The sequence below is a fragment of the Chaetodon auriga genome, chromosome 24 (genome assembly GCF_051107435.1).
Source record: "Chaetodon auriga isolate fChaAug3 chromosome 24, fChaAug3.hap1, whole genome shotgun sequence".
NCBI classification, from domain to species: Eukaryota; Metazoa; Chordata; class Actinopteri; order Chaetodontiformes; family Chaetodontidae; genus Chaetodon; species Chaetodon auriga.
This window is the reverse complement of record NC_135097.1, coordinates 13,526,098-13,550,988: the sequence shown is the minus strand read 5'-3', so window position 1 is coordinate 13,550,988 and position 24,891 is coordinate 13,526,098. Positions and strand designations below refer to the sequence as shown.

Here is a 24,891-nt window from a genome sequence, read left to right as displayed (position 1 = left end):
AAAAAAGAGTGCGCTGACCAGGAGTTTTACAATGACTTTAATGCATGTCAGTCAAAGAGAACTGAGGACTATCAGCTTAATGATGTGGGATTTCCAATCAGCTATGATGGGGCCATTAGAAGGACGTGCGGGTTTCACAGCTCGGCCAGAGAGGACCAGCTGAAGCAAGGGTAAGAGGTGGGGAGACACCCGTAATGTGTGATCTGCATGAAAACCACGCAGGGAGAGATGCAGAGCGCTCTCCTGGTTGTCCTCCCTTTCTCTCCCCCCTCCAAACTCTTAATACACGTGATTCAGTAATGGAGATTAATGCACACTGGCACGGGAACAAGATGAACACACATACACACACACACACACACACACACACACACACAGGGTATGATGGTGCGAAAGGCAGAGAGAGTGTGAATGGAAAAACAATAGAGTGTGTGTTGAGGGGGCAGGAAGAAACAAGGACACAGATGAAAGAAACAGGAAAGTGCTGCACTGACCAGTCGCCACAAACTCACTGGGATTACACCACTGTGGGCGTCTCGGTCTCACATGGACACACACACTCCCGCAGATTGTGTGTGAACTCCATCAGGCGGTAAGGAGGCTGCGGCATCCAGCTTGCCTGCCTAAACGCTTCTAGGTCGAGGTTATGGATTCATGATAGCTCCGCTGAGCATTGTGGGATGTTTTTCTTCCACACGCACACACACACACAAACACACATATGATGGCATACGGACACCAGCCTCTTCATTTATGCAGGATGTAACGAGGATGCCAGGATGAGCTTACAAAGGCCCACTGGCACTGACTACTGTTACTGCTGTGTGTGTGTGTCAGGTGAACACGTCCCCCGTTCAGCCCTAGTTTCCCAGTGACAGACAGTCCAGCGCTATAGAGTTACAGCCTGGCCTCATTCACGCCACTTCATACCCACAAACACACACAAACCGGTGAGGCCGCCTGAGGGCTGAGGTTACAGTGGCCTATTTACGAGGGAGGTTTGGTCACAATTAGCAGCAAGAGGCGCTGATGGGGGCACACGCAGGTAGGATGGGGACGCATGAACGCAAGGGAGGAAGCAGCAAAAAGCCACGTTTATGGAGGTCATGCTGATGAATAGCACGCCAACATTTGGTCATAGATCAGATGATGGTGCTAAATTAAGTTATTCAGAGGTGGGATTTTAGAGCATTTTTACAGCCCTTTGACATCATAACACTGTTTTCATGAAGACATTTGATAGGTTGTTATATTGAAAGTTAGTTTGGACCAAAGTGGTCAATAGCCAACCAGCCACTGGTGAAAATGTTAAGAACAAAGACAGAGAATAAGATGCACGAGTGGAGAGTCTGAAGTAGTTTGAACCTCGGCTAATATGAGGCTGGGCTCCAGTGAAACTCCAGTTGTCCACGTTTAATCGTCTCACTCACTCACGAGGTGAGCTCGCAGACAGTCACATCTGTAACTCACACAACCCAGCGAACTCCTCGCTTCATAATCTGCTTCATAGACATCAACAGATTGCAGCTGTCAGCGCGTGCATGTGGTTTGGGGCATGAATAAAAAATGAAAGGATGTGTGTTTGTACCAAAAACATCTGTGCCATCATCACATAACTAATGACAGACAACGGGTAAATGTTTCTAAATGTCAGGGATCGCCTCGGGGCTGCATGGTGTTTCATTACAAAAATTTAACAAACCTTAAAAAAAAGGGGGATTTTCAGCCTGTCCATGGACAGAAAAAGACAATGTGCTGGTAGCCAGAATAACAGATTTCCTGTCCTCTCTGTGTCACGGTCTGAGCAGCAGTCCCGCAGTAACATTCGCACAGTCAGTATTTTGATACTGACAGCATGTGTATCTGTGTTCTGTCAGCCTGGAGCATCCTCTCACTCTCAAACACAGCGTGACAGAGCAGAACAGACTCAGGTGAGACCTCCTCAGTGCAAACGCTGTCTTAGAGCGCCCTCTGTTGGACTGAACACGTGTTGCAGCTCAAATGAAACCCTGCCTGGGAAGCCGTGTGTGTGACAGTCCTTTTAATTATCCCCCCTCCTGGTGGAAAAACAGACATGCCGGATGAATAACGAAGGCATTTCCAAACAATGATGATTTGAAATGTAGTGATTTATTTCATGCTAAAGCTTAAAGATTGATCAATATAAACCCCCGGAAAATAACAGTAATAAATACAGCAAATCAGTCGTGATATCATCATACAGAAGAAAATCATTTGGACTTATTTAAAAAACAAAAAAATATGCAGAACCAGAGTAATAAAACAGATATGAAGTTCAGTTTCTCAAACTGTGGAGTGATTCAGAGCAGATTCGTATCCAAGCACTTGAGTACACACCGAGGTCCATTTGTTCAGACAGCGGCGAGAAATCAGATTCGACGCAAGCAGGGAGCGGATGGGAGAGATATGGTGGATACATTCATTGTTTTTGGTCAGCTATTTATCCACAGAGATCGAACGGATCTGAGAACCATCCGGAGTTTCAGCGCACAAAAACAAAAGAGCGGTGATTGTAAAGAGAGGACCGCAGAGGCTGATGTTCGGGAGCGTCGCCTGTGTTTCGTGCAGTCCCTGGACAGCAGATGGTGACTCCCGCTTTCACAAATACAGTACATCTACAGTGAAGTACAATTAGAGCGGGCGATGTAAACCTTTCCACAGGGGGCTCCGTTGCATATCTAGAAACTGACGCTCGTTAAAATGCGGGATTTGACTTTCTCCACCACAGACATTGATTGTTTCCAGTGCCTCGAAATCTCTAACTAGGCCCATTAAGGTACAAAGTGAGACACATTTTTACACTTCCAACACTCAAATATGAAAGAGGGCAACGAGAAAGTACCTTTACGCTAACTCTATGTTCCACTCGATAAATGCTGCCATTTTCTACTCAGAACCTGTGAGCCTGTCTTGGGGAAAAAGTGCTGAAAACACACCTGAATACACATCCTGCTGAGACATTCTGCACCACCACCACAACAACATGCTTTGGTTTTCATTCACAGTCTCACACACACACACACACACGCCATCAGTACAGACAGATGCTGTAAAACATTCATTCAGTAGTTAAGCACGTGACATTTGTAGACTCAAACTTTGAGCGCAGATATTGCAACAGCAGGCTCAGAAATGTTCGCAACGATCCATGAGCAGCTTAAAACTCATGAGATTTCGATAAAGCGTAACCAATCGTGTGCTTGTAGCATTTTGTACCCTGCTTGTCCACTAACATTGGGAGCAGCATTTTAGTGCTTGAGTAAACCCAAATGACTCAAAGGTTACCCTTCAGTCTGTTCGCAGATAGTGTTTAGTCTTAAATTCATGAGGGTGTAACAAGTCAGACCCACAAATCTAACGCGAGTGAAGGGAAGAGCAATCAGATCAGTGTAAACATAAGGTAGGACTAGTACCAGCTTTTAGCTTAGCGTTGGTCTGGACTTCCAGAAATAAAAGAACGAAAGATGGCAGCCTCTCTGAGGAGACGCTGGGAGGAGGGAGGAACACTGGAACCGTAAGAGTGGCGGAAAATGAAAAAGAGTGAGGAGAAGACTGAGACCAGAAGAGAGAGAGAGGACAAAAAGAAATGAGGCAGAGGAAGACGGCGACAGTTCCAGAGAGAGGCAGCCACCCAGGCCCCGCAAGGCCCGTCATCCCTCTTCAAAGGACCAGAGGAGGGCCAGTCTCCCTCCCTCCCCCCCTCCCCCCCACGGATGACTCCCGTCTGGTGAGAAACGATAGGGCCCAGCGACTAACACGCACCCACTGAGGGTATAATTCAACGGGCAGCATCTGGGCATCTGTCTGCGTCCTGCTGCGTGGTTCATCCCTCCATGAACGCACACACATATACACGCACGCAAAGCTCATTAAAAAAGACCAACCAAGCAGAGGAGACGGCGTACAATTATCAGAATCAGTCAAGTCAGAACCATGAGAGACACAAAACTGCAAGTTTCCTCATCGACCGGTTAATGGACACGCTTGCAGGATGTGCAGGGCTCAAAAACGTGAAGAAGCTCGGAGGGTTTCTCAAATGTTGTAACAACTCTTCCATCTTTGTGCAGTCAGATTATTACAGCATAAGTAACCAGATGAATTGATTCAACGACTTCATCTTTTTTGGTCTTACTCATTATCCATAAGGCCTGGTTACACACAAAAGCGGCACAGCAAAATTAGCCTGCATGCAAAATGTGGCTCTAGAAGCTTGATGGCCGCTACTCACTTCTTTTGTAAAATATCAGAGAACTATGAAAAAAAATGGCTGTTATTATGACGCAGAGTCAAAGTGACATCTTCAAATAACTATGTGGTGAGCATGTATAGCTCCCGCGCTAACTGGTGAAGCATGAGCCAACCGGGACGTGCTAGCGCTAGTTAGGAGTTAAAGCGGCTCACCGAGCTTCTTTCCATTTTCTCTCATTAGCTCGGCTGCTAACGGAACAACAGGTTTGCACAGTGTTTTCAGGAGATGTATCTATCACATAAATGTCTTTTGTGGAGCAGTTAAACTCCCACAGAGGAGGTTAAAGATAAGTGGACAATGCAACACAGCCAATAAGCTAGTAGCTTCCCCCATTACGGATGCACCCTTCCCTCAGACGTCAGCGTTTACTTCGCAAATCCACACATCACAACGATTCCATTGGAATTCAGTGATTCTTCTGCAAATGTTTACCCAGGCCTTCAGAAAGTTACTCACGACTCAGCTGATTCATCGAGTCGGATCAAAATGAGATGTTCAGGGAGATGCAGGACGTGCGTTTCCCTCTGCCAAACCGCTCAAACGCGGTTCTTTGGTACATTCCACCATCATTATTAATGAAATGTAAGCGCCATTGAAAAATAGTAAGGGAAGTATAATGAATACCTGAGAGAGATTTTTTTTGTTTGTTTTTTTTTATGAAAAACATGCCATAAATGGAGGCGTGGGGTATAAATAAAGAGGGCTGAAAGCGCAGCTGACGGAAAAAAAGAGACTCTTTGTTGAAAGACTCGGCAGCTCTCCTCACAGTATTACATTCAGTTACATCAGCCACACCTTGTTTTTCCTTTCTAATTCGCCCACTCTGATCTGAAATAAAAGGGGAGAAATGCAGCAATCAACAAGCTTTTTTTCCCTCCGTCTTTAGAAGTAATACGTGAAAATCCTTAGGCGTACATATACACACATACATACACACACACACACACACACACTCGCTCTATTGATCTCCACTGCACTTATTTCACATGACTAAAGCCGGCCCTCGTCCTTGTAACCCTGGCTGATAAGTCTTGTTAAGGCCAACTCGTTAGGAGAGGGCCGTCTCCGTGGCAACAGCTGGGTGACATCAGGTCTTTTGTGCGGCGTCCGCCAAATTGGACGTCATCTGTCAGTAGTAGGACATTGTGTGTTTTTGGTTTAAAGAGTCAGTTGAGCAGCAAGGCTTGGTTGCGTTGTTCAGCCTCAGGATGCTGAACGGGAGCAGTGTGTTCAGTTCCAGGCCTGCAGTGTTTAGGAGGAAAAACACACGCCTGGTTTTCAGTGTCCGTACCCTCTGATGTGACGTCTCAGAGCATTCTCAGAGAGCGTTTGTATGCGAAACGCACACGTTTCCACTCGTCGCCTCTGCAGCATCTCTGCGTCAGTAGAACTTGTCATCGATGCGGAAGTGTGGCCTGGTGACATCGTCCGGGTTGAGGAAGACGGATATGGATTTCCCAGGGTTCTCGGTGACCAGCTGCTGCAGTCGCTGCGCCAGCTTGTCCTCCGAAGGCGAGATGATGCCATTGGCTGGCTGGTGCCCGGGGGAGCTGTGGCCGTTGGTGCTGGCTGTGAGCTCCTTCTTCAGCTGGCCGGCCTGCTGAGCTTGGTCCAGAGCGGCACGCAGGTGCTCACTGGGATCCGAGCGCACGTGGGCAAGTTTCCTGGCAACAAGCAGGGCTTGGCTGTCCGTCAGGTGCTCCAGCATGTTGCACTGGGGCAGGAAGTAGTTAGGGCAATTTTTACCAAGGATGCAATGAGCAAGGTCATCCAGGAGACCCAGGAGGAGGCGGCCAGGCGTGTCAGCATCAGGAGAGGACAGGTAGGCGGCAGGAAGTCGGTCACAGGCCCAGAAGAGAAGGGTGCGCAGGTGATAGAGGCTGAGGCCAGTACGTGGACGGGCAAGGATACGAGACAGCACGGCTTTGGCTGCTTGGAAAGCCTGGGCCATGGGGTAGGGGATGCACTTCTTCAACTGAACCTGGTCATACAGAGAAACAGAGGACCAGGATTAAAGACACAGTGGTAGACTTAACATGAATATTCCATGGATGGAAGAAGGCTGTTGGGTGAAAAGAGAGAAAAGATAAAGAGACACCAAACATAACACCGAAGTAGAAGTTACATTAACAATTCCCTTACCTCACTGCGTGAGAACGCCAGCCTCCACTCCCTGTCGGGCCGACCACCCAGCGGGGAGCAGCAGGGCAGCAGATAGAAGCCAGATATGGCCTCTTCCTCTGTGATTTTACCATCCCAGAAGTGGTTGGCGGTCAGCCAGCCTTGGGCCACAGCAGGCCAGCCCCGAAATGACACCACAGGCAGCAGGTCGTACAGCACCCGGCTGGAGCCTGCCTGCAGGGAGCAGCGTGGTGGAATATTAGAGTTGCACTGACTGCTGAATGTCTGTTCTGCTTACAAACATTATTGCAGGGCGCCTTCTTAAAAATTACTTAAACATTTGACGGCAATCTGCTCCGATACTGAGCCTGGGACTTCTTTACCTCATGAAGTGCTGTGATGCTATGTGGATGGGAACGGTTTGTTTCCAATCTGTACCTGGAGGATGATCGTGGTGAGGGGTCCATTCCTCTCCAGTCGGTCCGGTGTGGGAATCCCTCTCTGGGGGCTGCGCCTCAGCTCCTCCACAGCCTCGCTCACCACGCCCCAGAACCAGTCTGTCACCAGAGTGGGAGAGAAGTAGCATCCGTCCAGAGACTGAGGAGAAGCCAGTGAAGGGATAGAGCCTTTACCTGGATGAGGGAAGAGAGGGATGAATTCTGGGTCTCTCCATACAGAGCACGTTTACACCTCCTGCCACCACAAACGCAGCAACATAAGAGCTTGTGGGAAATGTTACGATATGGCCGGAAAATGCGGCAAACCTGTTTTCCAAATTGCTGAAAATTAAAGAGATTCATATCAATAAATGTCATTACTTTTTCTCATCTTAGAAGTTTCACATTCGCGAGCGTGTGGCAGATTGATGTCACGGCGCAATCTGGGAGCCGCCGTGTAATCTTGAGCTTTCGATTGTGAAGTTACACTCAAATGTTTCAGCGTGTTATTCCTGGGGAGACGTTTCTCATTTCAACTATCTGAGGAGTTACAAGAACGGACCACCGCCGCCGCCGCAGCTTTGGCGGGCAAAATTGCATCACAACATCATGCATCAAATTACCTCAGTAAAACACGGACAAAATTCAATCAGCTCCCATTTCTTCCACTCTGCACTGCGGCAGCACCTTCATCCATGTCCATTCCTCTCCTCTCCTGTCTCTTATCTCTTAATCTTTGTCTGTTATACTTTTTATTTGAGCCATCTTCTCTTATTTACACAATTCTGTTTCCTCTTTACCACTTTCTCCTTCTCTGTTCTTCCTCTGCCCTTGCAACGACTATCCTCCTTTTTCTACCTACCCATCTCTCCCTCCTCCTCCTCCTCGTCTTCCTCAGCATTAAGTCCATTCTCCTCCTGGCAGCAGACGCTCCAGCGGGACAGGATGTTGGAGTCGCAGAGGCGAAGGCTGAGCCATGAGTGGCAGGGCGGGGAGTGCCTCATGTCCAGGGTGACGGGCTGGTTGCGGTCATGGAGCTTGAGGGCAGGCACCAGCAGGGTGAAGTCCAGGTCGAAGTCAGCCCCTTTGGCATAGTCCCCCAGGTCCTCGGGGTTGAGGTCCAAGACTCCCTCCCGGGCCCCGCCTGACAGCAGCAGGTACTCATTGGCCACTGGGAGGCGCTGGTCTACCTTCTGGACTAAGCCTGGAAGGGGATGAGGAAGAGAAATCAATCACACTCAGCAAAATTCAAATTGAGAGTATGTTTGGGAATGCATCTCCGCCAGCAGAACTGCTCCCTGGGGGAATGAACGGAAAGGGTTTAAGAAGTTTTCTCTCTCCATCTCAGACGCTCACACACATTCAAATGCATTTCACAGTCGGATGCACGGACATGCTTATAGTCTGCACACCGAACGCACTGGGACATAAAACAGCAGGTCCGCAGGTGGGTGAGCTTGGGAAAATTCCGGCGTTGTTTGTTTTGACAAAGTGCTGTATATATTTATGAGCTGCAGTGATATTGACACAAGAAAGAGTGTGAAATGAACAGCCTCAGCTGTCCACTAGACAGTAATGATAGTTCCAGTGGCTCGCCGACATGCGTGCTCAGCTGAGCCTTCATTTCAGCTTCCTTTAACTGTGTAAGACACAGTGCATCTACATCGTGGCCGGCAGAGCTTTTCTCCTAATATAGATCAGCAGGAAAGAGGCAAAGGAAAATGATTTAAAGGAGAATTCTGGTTTATTGCAACTTGGGTCACATCTTTGCAATTTGGTTCTTTAATTGCTGAGCTCTGGCAACATGGCAATCACTAAATGGAAGTCTGGTGGGGCAAGAAATACAAGCAATCAGATGATCATCTTGTTATATTCTTATTATGTTTTAGGCCCGGCTGCACCATCATTTTCCAGAGTGCTAAAACGCATTCCTCACTCTCCTCTCTAGACAGTTTATATGAGAGAAACCCAAGCCTCCAAATCCCTTTATGGCTACTTAGCTGTGTTGTAAACTTCCCAGGCTCGGGGGCCCATGGGAGTCGCAGTGCTGGAGTCAAGTAAATTACATTTTGCCAGCTTTAAAGAGCAACTGAGAAAGGCTTGATCCTACAGCCGAACCTGTGCCGGTCTGGAGCGAACGGCTACTGTGCCCACGGAAGGTCAAAGGTAAAGCATGGACACTTAAAAACCCATTGCGGGAGAGAGATTGCGAGAGCTTGAGCTGAAGTGTTTATCCCCTGCAGGGTGGTTAAGTGGCTGCAGGGGGCTGAAACAGGGGCACCAGACCAAGCCGGCAGGCCATGGCTGGGGGCACAAAGCTCCTAACATGAATCCTCTGATCCAATTACATGGGCACACTTGGTGACATGTTTTCACCAAGGCATGTGTGTGTGTACTAAGTGTGTGTTTGGATGTGAGAAATTGAGAGCTATAAACAAAATGGCAAAAAAAAAGGAAAAAGCTACTGATACTCACAGGGTGGAATCAGAGGAAAGTTTTTAGACATTTTTAGTGATACAACTATGGACTCTAAGACAGCTGATTCGGCTGTTTTGCACCTTAAAAGTATGCGTGTTAATAAATTATGACCAACCAATCACGGTGTGACTGAGCAGCACATCCCTTCGCGAGAGCAGCATCCCCACCCACAGCATCGCACACGATCATCCGCTGCTTCACATCAAACAGAGGCCGAGCAGTTTGATGGGCGGGAAACAGGAGGGAAAACATCCAGAGACCGAAAATGAACGAGCAGCTAAAGCGGGAGTCAAAGTCAAATGTGCTGACGAGGCTCTCTCCGGCGCTTTGCTTTGAAATGGAGCAAAATGAAAGTGCCTCGTTTGACGCGACCACTGGGGGAGCAATCCAAGAAAAGAAGAAAAGTTAAAAAAAACAATGTGACATCTTTGGATTTCTCAGCAGAATCAGCTCCGCGAGCTCCATTTATCTGGTGACGTGCAGTAGCAGCTCGGTCTTTATCCGCAGCGTTAAAGTTCTTCAGGATCTTCAGCCTCTGAACTCTCCCACGACATCTGCACGGCTTCAAATATGTGGCAAATGTCTCACATGATGAAAGTGGTCGTAATTTTAAGCAGAGTGAAGAACACAGCAGATAGGACAAAGACATTAACAATCAGCAAAAGCGAGCATGTGACAAATAAGAGTCCGCACACACTGTAACTCTCCTCTGACCAAATTATGATTAATCAGCTATCAGAACTTGAGATCTGATCAGCTGGAGGGACGAAGAAAGAGGGGAGAAAGAGTGGATGGGCCGATCAAAGAGAAAAAGAGACCGTGTCAGAGGGAGGGACGGACCAGGCGCCAGCCAAAGGGCGACGATTTTGAAGCTGCGACTGCTCTGATTTGTTTGGTTTTTATCTGCCACTGATAAATTGGGTAAAATGGGCGAGGAGAAGGAAAGGGGTGATGAAAAAGAGAATAAAGAGCATCTTATCTCTCCAGCAGGGCCTTCAGTTAGAGAGGCGAGCGCAGAGGAAAAACTGTATCAATTAGCGAGGCTTCTTCAATTGCCACACTGGCAGCAGGAAGTGTGAGGTTGTTCCAAGGAACACAGTCTACTTTTTAATCCAAACTCTCAAATCGACAGTCGCACACTGCTTCACTGGGCAACCGCCAGCGAGCACGCACGCAGGCGCGCGCGCATGAACACACTCAAACGTATATGCCTGTGGACACACGCTGTCTGAGAATAGAGCTGGAGTAGAGACAGTTTAGGCTGGTTTCACAGCCACGGATTAAACCTAATCCTATAAGAAATGTCTTTGAATGCAGATTTTCATTAGAGGGAAGTTTTCCGATAAGAGCTATTTTCAGACTAGACCCAATTCTGACTATTTGATGGCTATTGGTTGCTCCATCAGTCTGAGTGTGTGGTACAGTAAAGTCGAACTACCTGTACGGGAGGTTGCTGCACACGACTCTACACCGTGGAGCTGATCCATTTCACCAAAAAACAGGGTTGCTTCACCTGTTCACATGTTTACCATTTGAATATCTACAAAACTCAAATTTCAAAAAGCATCATAATAAATAAGGGAGGGTTTCATACTTCCAGTCAAACTTTCAAGGTTAAAAATCGCGTGTGCTGCAATCAGGGAGCAATCAGGCTGCTGGTGGAGTCTTTGAAATGACCTGCCCCAGGAGAGGAGGCTGGGAAAAAATTCAATATCTGATTTTAACATCAATAAATCATCACAACTTTAATCCTGGGGGACAACTGTGATTACCATAAACAAACAGCAGGAAGATCTGCGGCCGCTGCCGACCTCCACGCTGCGCTCTATATCATGAACTGTACAGAAATATGCAGAATGTTATTCCAGTCTGCACAACTGTAGCTACCAACATGCATGTTTAGTGTGGACGAGCAAGGGCACGCTCTATTCTGAACACCAAAAACGAAGGGAGGACAAGCAACAACCCTTTTTTAGACAAAGATAAATGAGGTTTAGGGGAAATGTGAACAAAACCTTGGGAAACAAAAGCATTTATGTTCAGCAGGGCTTCCCCTTCAATACATTCAGCAGGGCAGACCAGCACTGAAAACTGTCCTGCCTCAAAACCTGAAAAAAATGTTTAAAAACTTATTTACTTTCATTTCAAAATCAATAGATCATTTATTTGCACAGCAGCTCTATTCTGTCATCTGTCCTGGGTGTTCGTATGCTGTACTGTACAGCACTGTGGAGGTGCAGCAGGGTTACCATCAATACTGGCCTATCAGAACTAATCAATATTTACATCGAATAGTAGAATTCAACTTGCATTAAATTCACCTCAGGGCTCCAGCCTTAAAGAGGGGAATACGGCAGCTAATTAATAATCGATTTAGTCCTATAAATTATACACTATCTCTCTGCAACTGTCATTAATAATTACATTAATAATTAAAACAAAAATTACAATATAATAGTGAGTAGAGGTTGAAGTTGCACTTCTAGAGTGACTGTCGGCTACTTGTTGCATTGCTTCTTGGGATTTCTTTGTACTGTTCTGTTAATTGAATGTGTGCTGTAGTTACTGGTTGTAACTGCAGTTCTGTGAGCACGTGCATGAAGCCACCCTATAACCTAACTATGCAAAGAGATCACAACAATAAAGCTCTGTGAATACACCAACTCAACAAATGTGCACTGACAAGAGTCACGCAGTCCTGTGCTTAGCCATGCCCCATTACGCTACACTATACCCTGTTAGCTGTCCATGGAGGGAGAGGGTTTTGTTAGCTGTGCTGCTATGTTAGCTGGTGATTCAGCTTGTCTTACGATTAACAGTAAAAGTTCAGCTTAAGTCACGCACTGAAAAATTAATTTGTGGAGTTCCAACTGTAGCTACAACTGTGTGATATTCCACAGTGCATCAATACAGCATGGCCCGCATATTAAATCTGACTGCGACGTCCCTGGTGTTTGAATTGCTTCAGTTTTATCACTGCTTTATATTGAGGCTGGTTTTACAATGTTTTACAAGTACAAATACAGTTATACTTTCCTAAAAATGAAGCAATTGCACAGACGCACGCCTATACTGAATAGACAGACTATAGTCTACCCTCACAGGGCATTCAGACATGCCCGCTTTCAAAATGAAGCTACAAAGTGACACTGCTGAGAAATCCCCCTGAAGCGGCGCAGCGGCATCGCGGTGACGGCGTCCTTTCTCATCACAGCCGGAGCAGAGTGAAAATATTCTGCCACACACCTCGAGTTTGATAGACTCCAAAAATAGCTGCGTAAATCTCTCTGGAAAATGGGATTCCTCTAAATAAGCCGATGACTTCTATATGCTATTGCTTGAGAGGGCTGCTGAAAGGGTCTGAAACTGGGACTCTGTTCGAACTAAGATGCAGGCAAAGCCAGTGATCATGTTCTTTTGCATTTATGTCATTTGTCTGCAGACAAAACTGAACGGCAAAAGAAAGACGTGCCACAAATTATCATACAAACTGCAAAATAAACAAATAAAATCACGTCCTATACTGTGCTGCTGAATTATTCCCTTGTTTCAGCTTAACCTACATTTCATTTTCAATCAATGAAAGTGCTGTTGTGTGCAGTTCCCAACTGGTGCTGGTCCACGTGTCCAGGAAGATTTCAATGTCCCAGACAAACAGAAGGTATTCCAGTCACATATTATCTGATTGTAGACCCTGTTTTCCCTTGTTTTTGTGTGTTGAATGAGAGCACATCAGCTGGCAGCTGCATAACCCTCCAGGTGTTTGCACAGTCAGTGAACGTCCACTAAAAGTGTTTGTTTTTGCCACTAACAGGCTCAAATTGTTATTTTAAGTGTCTGACAACATTATGGAAAGGATCCCTACAGAGATATATTTTTGTTAAAGAGTAAGGTCATTTTTGTTTAACCGGAGGTGGCTGTTACATCGCTCTCCCCAAAGCCACCAGCCTCCATTCACAGAAATGCTAATTTTACCCTCATAAAACACACTTCATTCGCACAAAACAAACCTTCTTGGTTCATCTTTCACTGTTCAAACATATTAATATTGAACCATCTACAACAGAGGAACAGGAAATATGCCTGATGATGCCTGACATGTAACCTTTTACCACTGACGGTTCAGCCTGCAGGTCATTGCAACTTTCACTAGCTGCTACAGACAGACTGCTTCTGCTACTTTAAAGTACTGAGAAGCTCCACTTTAAAGTCCAAAATGAGTATCTTGGTGGTGATGTTGCACATCCCCTACCTCTGCCTGACCTTTCCGTTGTTTCAGACAATAAAACTCTAATACAGCCGCAGAGCACGCCATAACAATAATCTTAAAAAGCAGCCTCATCCCAAAGGGAGCAATTCAATCCGTTACAAATGACTCCTGACTGTTATAGTCTCAACCGGATGTTATCAGTGCTGTTCAACCAGCGCTCCTTGCAGCCTCACCTCGCACGCTAATAGCAGGATTAAACTCAGACAGCCCGGCCGCTGAAAGGTGAGCCATTCCGCCTGCTCGCTGTTTATGAGTTCGTATGAAGGCAGGAGATTAGCTTAAAAATAGGCCTTTTAGTCAAGAGGAATGGAGAAGCTCCAATTTAATCTGACTGGGGGGGGGGCGGGGTGTCAGACCACTGAGCCAGGTGTATGCCTGTGTGTGAATGTGTTTAATACAACAAACAGGGCTCAGAGTGATGACAGACATAGAGTGTATAAACCACCTACAGAGAGAGAGGAGGCAGGAGGCTGTCAGTGTCTTCCAGCTCTTCACTGCTGCTTTGATGCCAGCTGCACTGTGATGCCATGTCCCGCTAAATGACAGGCAATTATCACTGAAAGAGGAAAGTGTCACTGCAGGTTTACTTTCACAGTTCAGGGCAGCAGCCGTTTGAGACAACGTGTACAACTGATCCTGACCTTTGATCGTCCTATTAGGAATCAATTATGTCTCAGATTAACTCATTATTAAGCCATTAGCTCAACCTTATATTTGCCCTTGTCCCCATATACACTATTATAAGCAATGAGGAAGCATGCCTACATCTGATATTATTATCTTATATTGCCTTATCTCGCACTCACTGCAGAAATCAGACCTGCATTTTATATTAAGACTTATTCACTCTGTCCATTAGCACACCCAGCATTTGGAAAAGTTGCTATTTGAAGTTAATGAGTTTTCAGAAATGTCACTTAAATTATTTGAAAGGAGGAAGGGGAACCGTCTGTCAGTCTGTGCCCTCCAACATCCCAAGACGCGTCACGAAAAAAACTTTTCTTTTAAGGGTAACTGAGAAGTGTCAGTGTGTGAATGACGAGGTGTGTGGCAAACATCCACTTTTTAAATGTTTTCTCTCCAGCAGCCCAGACAGCTACAGTCTGCACGTAAGACACTGTTATCAGTTGACAGCTGCAACCCAAATGATTCCTCCCTCTTCGCCTCAGGATGCGCTGAAGTGTGATTATGAAAGAGCAAAAATCACAATGTCAGCCTTGGTTATTAAAATGAGTCGCGCAGCAGATAATATGTCACGCAATGTCAAAACACTTCTGACTGAAAATGCCACAATCCTTAAGTCCAATTTAATTAGATACCACGAAAGACACTTAATGAATGATGTGATATCTGTTGGTGGCTACTCTTCTGTTTAAATCACACACAGTTGTTGATTTGTCACAGAGCCTTATTCAACAGGGGCTGTGAACGGAGATAAATCAACATCAACTACATTGTGTTTTGCATTAACTTTCACTAATGTGCCAGCTTTCCAACAATTAAGATTTAATGCTGCTAAGTGCTAAAACAAAAAAGGTGTCAGTGAGCAACAATGGCCAACGTTTATGGCAGGCAAGACGCATCTCATCTGTGCTGCTTGGCGCTGGTGTGCCCGCGCTGATGAAAACTGAACAAAGCCTAACTAATCAAACACAAATATTTCAGGCATTTACTGTTGCAGTGCCATGGATCTGGCCTGGCTCCTGCATGAAAACAGGCCATCGGATCCAAAATGGCATTAACAGAGAATTAGTCAGTCAGAGCAGCCATGTGGGCCCCCAATCCCAACCCTGCCATGAGAACTATAACTGAGCTCCAAGCGTAGGAGCAGGGCTCCTCCAATGAGGCAGGAAGTCACGGCGGTGGAGGCAGCATCCAGCTGTGAGTCTGTGACCAAGTCCACTAGCTTTAATGGGCTGGAGTGAGAGACCGGCCAGCCACCGTGTCGGTCTGGCAGGTCGGCGGCTAGCCAGGCTAAGTGAACTGCTTTCCCAAAGGAAAAGCTGCCACTCTGATGGTTAAAATTTAACCTGGAAGGATTTTTTTTTTTGGCCCCACAGAATAAAATATGCACCACATCGCATGAAAGTTTGGGCAGCCTTAGAAAGGTTAGAACGTTTGAGAAATTTAGTGCTGGATAAATATTAAAGCCTACAGAGCAGAGAACACTCTCCACGCTGACTTTTTTAATGCACTCGCATGAAGGATTACAACTAAACAAACAAAAAATAAACCAATCTTTGCAGGAATTTGGTGCACTCGCAGATGCTTGCAGTTCTGTCTAACGACATATGCAGACACACCATGAGATGCCAATGTAGCCGCAGCTTTATTGCTGCAATGTTTCATATCAGGGAGCAGGACGGCAGTCAGCTGTCACATTCATGTGATGAAGTACATTGGTTTTTCTGGCGTTTATTTCAATATGTATTTTGTAATCCAAGACTATCTATATAGCCCAACCCTATTCTAAAGGCACAGAGTCAGTCATAATGGAACTGTAATGATTTTCATTGAGCACAACCACTGACTTGTAGTTTGCAATTATGCCAATTCTATACTAGAAAACAATGCTTGGAAACTGTATCTCTGTGTTTTGGGAAAAAAAAAATGCAAATTCAGTCTTTTTGAGGCACAACAATCACAGAACAATCTCGAGACTCTGCTGAGACTGATAAATATGCAGGCCCTCACGCAGCATCACTCACACACACACACAGGAACACAGGGAGGCTTTGTTTTGTTTGGTTTTGTTTTTCATTTTTCATCACAGCTCAAGGTGAACTTCTGACTCATGTCTGTAGGGTGCAGATCAAGATGCTTTCATTTTAAAGCTGAACTAATGAACTTCTCCCCCAGCCTTGTCCAGTACACAACCCCCTTCTGGGCACACAACAGGCCATGAAAAAAGACCCCATGAGGACATCGGAGAAGAATCAGAGACAACTAGCCAGCTCACTTAACAATCAACACTAAACTGATAAAGTGTCAATGCCTCACATCTCCAGACGTGGTCAGTAAGCTCACCACACAGCCTGAACTCAGAAAACAAAGAGCAGAGCGGCTCAGGCTCGGCCACGTGAAATGAAATGTGCATTTTGAAATGCTTTGTTGGACCTACGAGGCAAACTAAAGAGTGATTTAACATGTTAATATCTGGTGCAGAAATAATACGAGCTGGACTAACAAGAACAGGTTACTCATACTCAGATGTATCTCTGTGTGTGTGTGAAGGTATATTAGTGCAAAAGAAGAAGGACCCTAGCATCAGGTCCTCTCTGGGTTCTTGTGTCTTTTCTTTCATTCAACCCTTGCGTTTTGGACCGCTGACCAGCAGGGCCATGCTGAACTCACACGCATCCTAAGCTGCACAGAAGGATCTGAAGATCAGCACCCAGAAAACTTTGAAAACTTCCTGAAAGCAGCCAGTTCAACTTCTGCGTTCTAATAAAACCAAATCAGAAGTGACGACAGTCTGAATCCAGCACACACCCTGCCAACTGGGGTGTGTGCAGACGTTATCTGCCAGTGTGATGCTACAGATCAATAAGAGTGCTTCAGGAAGCATTAGATCAAGAATAGCATTTCCCACCGACATAGTTATCATATTGACTTCAGAGATTTTCCTCTTGGCTTCCCACACCTCTCAGCTGCTGAATGGGGCCGTTCATGGTTTAATGTCAAATTTCCCTCCACTTAGTCGCCTGTGTTCTCCAAAATATCTTCTCATCGTTCATTGTTTTATCTGATATACACAGGTCATCATTCTGTCACATTCTGTTGTAAGTCAATTTATCATACAGCCATATTTTTACTCTCTGTGTGACCTGAAATGACCGATGAACTTTGTGTGCTATCTTCAGTGCTATCTCCACAAATGCCATCACTGTATTCACTGCATTTATTCATTCTTTGTTAGCAGTGTCGTAATAAAAGTTTGTCTTCTTGTCTTATATTCACTCCCTTCACGTATGCTGATTCCTTTTTCTTTGTCCTTCCTGAATTCAAGCTGATTTGTTCCCAAAGTTAATTTGTGCATTAGACACCCATGCCTGATCACCAAGAGAACAGTATTATTAGGCTGACTATGAAATTACACCGCTGGACGAATAATTACAGCAGCTCCACCCAATAATTCTGATTAACGCCTTTTAAGTGATTAATAAATTCCATTTCTGCAAACTGAGCTTAATTTTTCCCTACGTGCCTCCCCTGACTTGGAGGAAACACACTCATGTGCTGATCACTGTTCTCTGCCTAACCACCTCCACTTATCACTGTTTGAGCCCAAATGTGCATCAAGCTAAGTGGCCTAAGTGTGAAGAATGGTGGAAAACAAAGGGGCTGATGTAAGAAGCCCAACAGGAAGGCAAGAAGTGGAGGCAAAGTGAAGATCTGGTGCACTGCACGGAGAGAAAAACTCACTTTTGAGCAATTGCGTCATAGCAATTACTTGATTCTCCAAAATTTCAACATGCAACAGGTTACTTTTTCGTCTAGCAGACAAAAACGTCAAAACCTGCGTCGAGACAGAACCGCGCTCATGACTTTTTAAACTCAAATCAAAAGAGCCCACACTCACTGACACGGGGGGGGTTGAACTCCGAACTGAACTCTCTCAAGCTGGCTAACAAACTTTGAGATCTGAAAAAGTTGGGTTCGGAGTATGTCTGGGCCTCGCACCAGATCCTGCTTCACCGGCACTGTGGATGTATTTCTGCCTTCATCAGACTTTTGTTTTTCAAAAAGATATATACAGTAGTCCCCACCACGCTTGCCTGAAGGCAAACCACAGTGTTTACTCAAACGGAGGGTAAATAAGAGCCTCTTCTCGGATCTGTCAGGCAGTGAAGAAATTCACTGGGTGCACTTGTGAGTGTATCTGTGTGTGTGTGTGTGTGTGTGTGTGTGTGTGTGTGTGTGTGTGTGTGTGTGTGTGCGCCAGTTTAATCTCTTTTCTTTTTCCTTTTCCCTGACAGTGTGCAAAAAGCCCAGTGGGGATCCCTCTGCAGCTCAAACTTTACACAAACCTGGCAAAAACAGCCACAGCTACTCATGTTCAGCATCCATGCACACATGCGCACACACACACACACACACACACACACCTGTGCAGCCTTGACGAGCCTCCTCCAGCAGGCCGGCATGCTATAACAAGGCCCCTCCATCAAAAGGATGATATTTGCTTCTCAGTGCTGCCTTTCATCCTCCGCAGGACCTTGGGAGGCATAGCTCCTAATGCAAGCTACCACCGCATACTTAACTTTATATTCCTAGAAGCCAACACAAAGCCACCCTCCCTTTGTTGAAAGCACCGAACTTTTTTTTTTTTTTCTTTCCTTTTCACAGTCAGAGCTGTCGCAGCGGGCGGTGAGGCACAGGATATAAAAATACCAGCAAACCACTGGTGATTATGCCACAGAAAGCAGCCTGAAAAGTGAAAAAGTTACCGGGAGACTCTCAAACCAAGAGAGAGTGGGTGCATACAAAGAGGAAAGCAGAGGGCGTTGCACCAGAATCATGGAAAATGAAATGTGAGCGCGGAAAAACAGCGGAGGAAAAAAAAAGATCACTCGGAAAAACGGAGGCTCTGCCTGCATGTGGTGATACAGTGAAATGAGAAAAACAGGCCTGGCTGCCATTTTGATTTGTGTGATGTCTCCCAGGGTGAGGCTGCCTGTTTGATTAAGGCATTCTGAAATCTCCAGGAGCTGTCTGTCAACCAGTGTAATACTATTAATTTGACAGCAATAGTAAAACTGTCAGGGCTTAGCAGATTGCAGACCTCTTGCCATGACTGTTCTTACAGACTGACAAGAGATGCACAGCTTCTAAATTGGGAAATAAAACAGAAGTGAGTCAAGCAAGACGCTAGAAAAGACACTGAAATTTCAGGATGCTGGCCAAACATGTTTTGTTTCCAGAATGCACGGATCGACTGAGGTACATGAGAGAGAGCGAATGACAGGGGACAGCAGGGAGGGGGGAGAGTGCCACCTATTGGACAAACAAATACACTTCATTCTTTACTCACTGCTGACTGACAATGAAAAAATAATGCATTTGAGACGGCTTCATGTCTCGCTTAGCAAACCCATTTCTCGGTGGTTCAGATTGTGCATGAAAGTCACCAAGGTTGGATGACGCAGATAGCCGAGCGACACGCGGTGAATGGAAGAACCAAACACTGGATGTGTTTGAATTCCAACATGTCATTTGGAGCCAAATTTGCATTTGAAAGACAGTAAATTTTAGTTTCATTCATTACATCCACACTGCCACAAAATGTAATCCTCTACTGTTGCATGTAAGAGTTGAAAAAAAAAAAAAAAACAAGCATGTGATAATGTGTCTGTCAGAGGATTAAATTGAAGACATTGTACTTGGTCCATCATTTCACTGCAGGCTACGTCTATAGTGTTGATCGCGTTTGTCACACATGCTGCCTCACAACCTGAGTCATAAAGCGGGTCTGCAAACGAGAGCCGTGTCCCATCCCATTTAAATGAGATCTTGCAGCTTTGTCCCTTTTTGCCTGCATTGAATTTGGCATCAAAAACAAACACAAAGATGCTGCAGATTGAAGTCCGAGAGTAGAAATGTCTCACAAATAAATGAAAATGAAAGACTGAAATACAAAGCAGCACGTGAGGGCACCTCCAGATAAGGCAGGACTCGGCAACATTAGGCCATTCGCTTCTATCTTCTCTTCAATTTGCACAGTTTTTTCATGCATTTCATTCTTTTCAGTCTACCGCAAATGCCGCCTGATGTAGTGGACGCTTACTGAAGATCCCTCTCACCACTGTAACCACATTTGAACACACAGTGAGAAGTATTAACAGCATGACGTCCTAGTTAAAATGTACTGCGAGCTCAAGCACAGCATATTAAGACATGTTTAGTGGCCAACCGCTCAGACTGTGGTTGTGCTGAGCAGCTCATTGCTTTCAGTGAGGGAAAAGAAACATGGACTTCTGCATACAAAGAAAAAGGGGGAAAAAAAAATAGACAGATGCGATGAAGAAATGTGGTTTAGTTTCATGAGTAAATACCAAGCTGAATCATCTGTGTGTGCAGCGTGATATACTCATGACTTCCATTTGAATAGTCAAATATATTAATAGTTAATTGAACTCCGGGCGATAAATAATTAATATCCCAGTGGCTTCTGCTTAGATTAAAATCACTTTGTATCAACATGATTATGATGGAAAACATTTTCATTGTTAGCATGGCACATATTGTTAGCATGCAATATCCAAAACACACTGTGGGATATCTCTGCACGTCAATCACAGCTGCTAACTGAGGCCATTTTGATTGATTTTCACTGTGTTAACATCCCACCTTCATCATCATAATCATATCACTCCACTCTCTGTGTTTAGTCTGCAGACATACCGAGCATGTTGAAGATAAAGTCCTTGGCAGTGTGGACCTCTAAGGCGGTCTGATCTCCAAACTCTCCCTGCTCCAGCAGCACCAGCTCGGACACCTGGGACGACAGCTGATCCAGGGTGGCCCCCGACCGGAAGTCCACCTCTGACAGCTTCTTGGCGGGGGCTGGGGAGCGCGGCGCCACCGCACTCATCAGGGACTCCATCTGTACAAGGTGAAGACGAGGAAGAGCACATTTGCTAGCTTATATCTTCAACATCACAGCAGGCCTATCTTCATGGCTGACAGTCAACGTGGGATGAATTATGCTGTCACGGTTATGACTACTGCTTTTAAGGGTACTCCAGAATAAAACACAGCTGTGTTTAACCTGGTTTCAGGATCTATCTCGCAGCCTGCTGCTTGTTCGGACTGATGTGTTGCTGCTGTATAATGCTCGCTTTGTTTTCAACAGCCTCCTGTGAATCATGAGACTTTGTGTGGCAATTCTGCAGGAACATATCAGGCTACAATTCGCATTAAACTTTAACAACAGGCAATGCGACGCTGACGTGGTAGCAGTTCGTTTCGATCAACCTGATGATAATGATCTAATAAGAGCTTGTAATATAGCTGTTATCTGTTGCTGTGTCTCACCTGATCAAAGACTATTGGTACTATTCTGACAAGAACTTTGTACACCCAAACACCTGTTTGACCACATGAACTTCTAATTGATCAAAATGATCAATACTAATCATTATAAAGTGTGGTGTTTAGCAGCCACAAGTAACCAGTTCATAGGAAGGTCTCTCATGTAATCTCTGTTGCTCCCTCTGAGATCTGAATCACAGCCGGTCTCAAAAATAAACCTGCAAGCCATGCAAAACTTAAGGAATTGCTTCTTTTTTTTTTTTTTTTTTTTTACATCTTCTCTATCTCTTCTTATCTCTTCTCTATCCTGCCTTGTAACCTGGAATGTGTCAAAGGCGTTAAACTGGTTGAATCGTGCCATTAGAAACGGGTTAAAACGCACACTTCCTGCTGACAGAAGGGAATGTTTACCATTCCAGGATAAGACTCTAAGGATTTAGCGTAAGTGGAAGCGCATTAGTATGGTATGCTGTTATAAATAAATGACGATTTATTTACATGTTTAAATAATTATATAAAATAGGGTGCCCTGAAAGTAATACGCCAACAAACCTGTGATGTAAACAAAGTTCAGTCGAGTGGAATGACAACATGGCCTCTGCCCCTCCAAACTGGGTCAATTAGCGAGAGAGCTCCCCTGCGTCTAGCTGCTAAGCTAATAGCCGAGCAAATTAGCCAGCCTGCCGTCTGACAGCTAACATTACCTAATTAGATATCATTCGTCATAGATAACAAATAAGCCTAAGCTGCATTAGATAGACTCGTGTGCCTGCTGTACTGCCGTATTAGCAGACCATTTGACTTGCAGTGCCGCTAATAAGGTCGACGTGGTCCCTCGACCACGGTCAGCTAATTTCTTCTATTAGCCAATCTTAGCCAACTAGCTTTATCAAATTAGCATGCTAGCTAACATGACGGGTGGGGACAGCCAAGAAAAGTGCAGCGACACACCTCCTCGCATCCAAACGCACTCGCACAAACACGTTTTCACACTAAAATCTATAGATGCACACACACATTCACTCACGCACGCACACACACACACACAGGCATGCACCCACATGCACTCAGCTCGGGTCTCGTTAGCCTGCGAGTCGCGGATCACAGTGGAGTCATTAGCTATCAGGCTAAAGCCGTCAAATATAGCAAACAGACACACACCCTTTATACAGTGATGCGAGGGAGTTTCTTCGCTATCTTCTACGTTTACTGTTATTGTGATCCCTGTGCTTCAATCCGCCTTCTTTCGCTGTCATTTCCAACAGGTCCCAGGCGCCACCTTCCCCCTGGCAACACCGTCCCAGAAATCATGGTCCTTCTCGGAGGATCCAGGGATTAGTAGTGTGTGTGGCACGCACGCCCCACATAACAAAACTACAAACGGATTTGGGAGGTCAGGTTTATGATTAAAATGTGTGCCCGTGTCCTCGCAGAGAAGATGAGGCTGTGCCACGGTTTCACGACTGCACAGTCAATGTTTTAATGCATGAGCATGTGAGCAGTCGCGTTTAAGTGCAGCACAGCGGCGGTTGTCTTTGCACCAGTGGAGCAGGGCGCTGCATGTGGAAGTGGATGCTGATGCTGTGCCCTCTGTTGATAATGCATGTGGATAGAGGGGGGGGGACTGCTACACATTTCAGTGTTATTTTGTATTAATTGTGGGATTGTATGTCGGTAATGTGTTTAGTTAGGAATTATAACGTTAAGCACACAGAGGGAGATGCAGAGCAGTGCGAGGCAGGTCATCAAGCCATAACTATTACTGGCCATCATAGAGGGTTTGAATGTCTGGGAGTTGTTATTAGCCATCTGGGGGAGAACAGATGGTGGATGGTGGTGCATAATCTAAATAATATTACACACGGTTTGTATAATGATACTGTGATGGTTTCCAGCTGAAGGTAAAAGTTGAATAACCTTTCCTCCTGTAGCTGCAGCGACATGTCAGTACTCGCTCATTGGTGTTAATTATAAGCTAGATTTATTGATAACGTCCATCAAACACATTGAGGGTTTTTGTTTGTAGACCTGCATGAGCCATCAATTAACCACGTGACTTTACAAAAGAATTATAATATTGGCAAAACATATAACACAATGTTACAGCCATTTTTTTTCAGTCTGAATATTTTTTACAGCTCAATTTTGAATTTAATTCAATGCATTTCAGCATTTCAGTAAAAAAAAAAAACTCTGTATTCCAAATGTTCTTAACCAAATTTTCTGCAGAGCCAAATAAAAAAAATCTCTCAAATCTCTTCTCTCTTAACATTTATGTGTAGACCGAAATAATTTCAGCCAAACTGAGATGTAGATCTACAGCTGACCTCATATGTATTCTCAAAAAGTCATTTCAAATGAAAGTTCATCATTTAACCCTGTCCAACATAGAGAGCCCACTTTAGAAATACAAAATGTCTCCATATTAAAGGGCTATTCCAGCATTTTAGCATTACATTTTCACAAAGTTAACAGAGATTTTCACTGGACCAGTGGCTTCCTATCTACATGTCGGGTTAGAGGTCATAAGATGAATCTAAGGGCATTTGTTTCCTACCTGCTATGGCATGGGGCCACAAACAGACAGCAGTTCTTATTAAGGGACCCAAAGCAAGAACCACTGCATCGGACTTTATACGACAGCATGGAGGGCAAGTAACGGGCAGAATAGCACCCCTAATATTCATGTAGAAAACCCCTTAAGGAGCAGTTCCTCTAAATCCTGCTCTCCTTCTTTTAATTTCCATATATTTAAAGAAAGACATTAAATTGATTGAAATAATTCATCTTGCTGAAAAAAAGTTCAAACTTCCTCCTGTATAGTGAAACTTTTGATTGTTCTCCTGGGACACGCTGGAATCTCTGCTAGTTGTTCCCCCTATACGGGAACCGCTTGCTGTTAATATACATGCATAAACCTCCTTGATGACACTCCACGTTATTCATTTCCTGCATCACTACTAAACTTGGTTGGATTGATAGTGTCTGGAATAACCTGTCAGACCTCTCTCTTAGCCTGTCGATGGATCATTACAGCCCTCCACACTGCAATCTCACTGACTGTGAGAAGAACTGTCCGTATGCTGCCATACAGCGTCTGATTCATCAGCCTCTTCTGTGGTGTAAGTGGGACATTTATCAAGATAATGCTGTACCAAACAGCGCTTAATGAGCAAGTTGAGGGAGTGACACCACCTGCCTGCCAAATAAGAGGTAAGAGACAACCCTGGCCTTCAACAGACACATTGAGACACTTCAAAAAAAATGAGTGCGATGTCTCT

At 45.2% G+C, this 24,891-nt stretch overlaps 1 protein-coding gene across 2 annotated transcripts; it reads right to left on the bottom strand.

The window, feature by feature from the left end:
- Nucleotides 1-2,111: 2,111 nt before the first annotated feature.
- tmem102 (transmembrane protein 102) lies at nucleotides 2,112-23,155 on the bottom strand. 2 transcript variants are annotated; one of them, XM_076725197.1, is made up of 6 exons: nucleotides 22,772-23,155; nucleotides 20,981-21,182; nucleotides 7,691-8,032; nucleotides 6,830-7,023; nucleotides 6,413-6,625; nucleotides 2,112-6,251 (listed from the first exon to the last, which is right to left on the bottom strand). In XM_076725197.1, exons 2-6 carry the CDS (start codon nucleotides 21,180-21,182, stop codon nucleotides 5,652-5,654), a joined length of 1,551 nt encoding a protein of 516 aa, XP_076581312.1. In that variant the 5' UTR covers nucleotides 22,772-23,155; the 3' UTR covers nucleotides 2,112-5,651. The 2 variants fall into 2 exon arrangements, with proteins under 2 accessions (XP_076581312.1, XP_076581313.1); XM_076725198.1 differs by having other exon boundaries at nucleotides 4,927-6,251; nucleotides 22,163-22,780.
- Nucleotides 23,156-24,891: the final 1,736 nt, after the last annotated feature.

Excerpts from the sequence above, each read along its gene's own strand:
- tmem102 (XM_076725197.1), bottom strand. The coding sequence starts at position 21,182 with ATGGAGTCCCTGATGAGTGCGGTGGCGCCGCGCTCCCCAGCCCCCGCC. Across the intron at positions 7,024-7,690 it reads GGAGGAGGAGGGAGAGATGG|GTAAAGGCTCTATCCCTTCA; the intron begins GTAGGTAGAAAA and ends TCCCTCATCCAG. Across the intron at positions 6,252-6,412 it reads TGGCGTTCTCACGCAGTGAG|GTTCAGTTGAAGAAGTGCAT; the intron begins GTAAGGGAATTG and ends CTGTATGACCAG.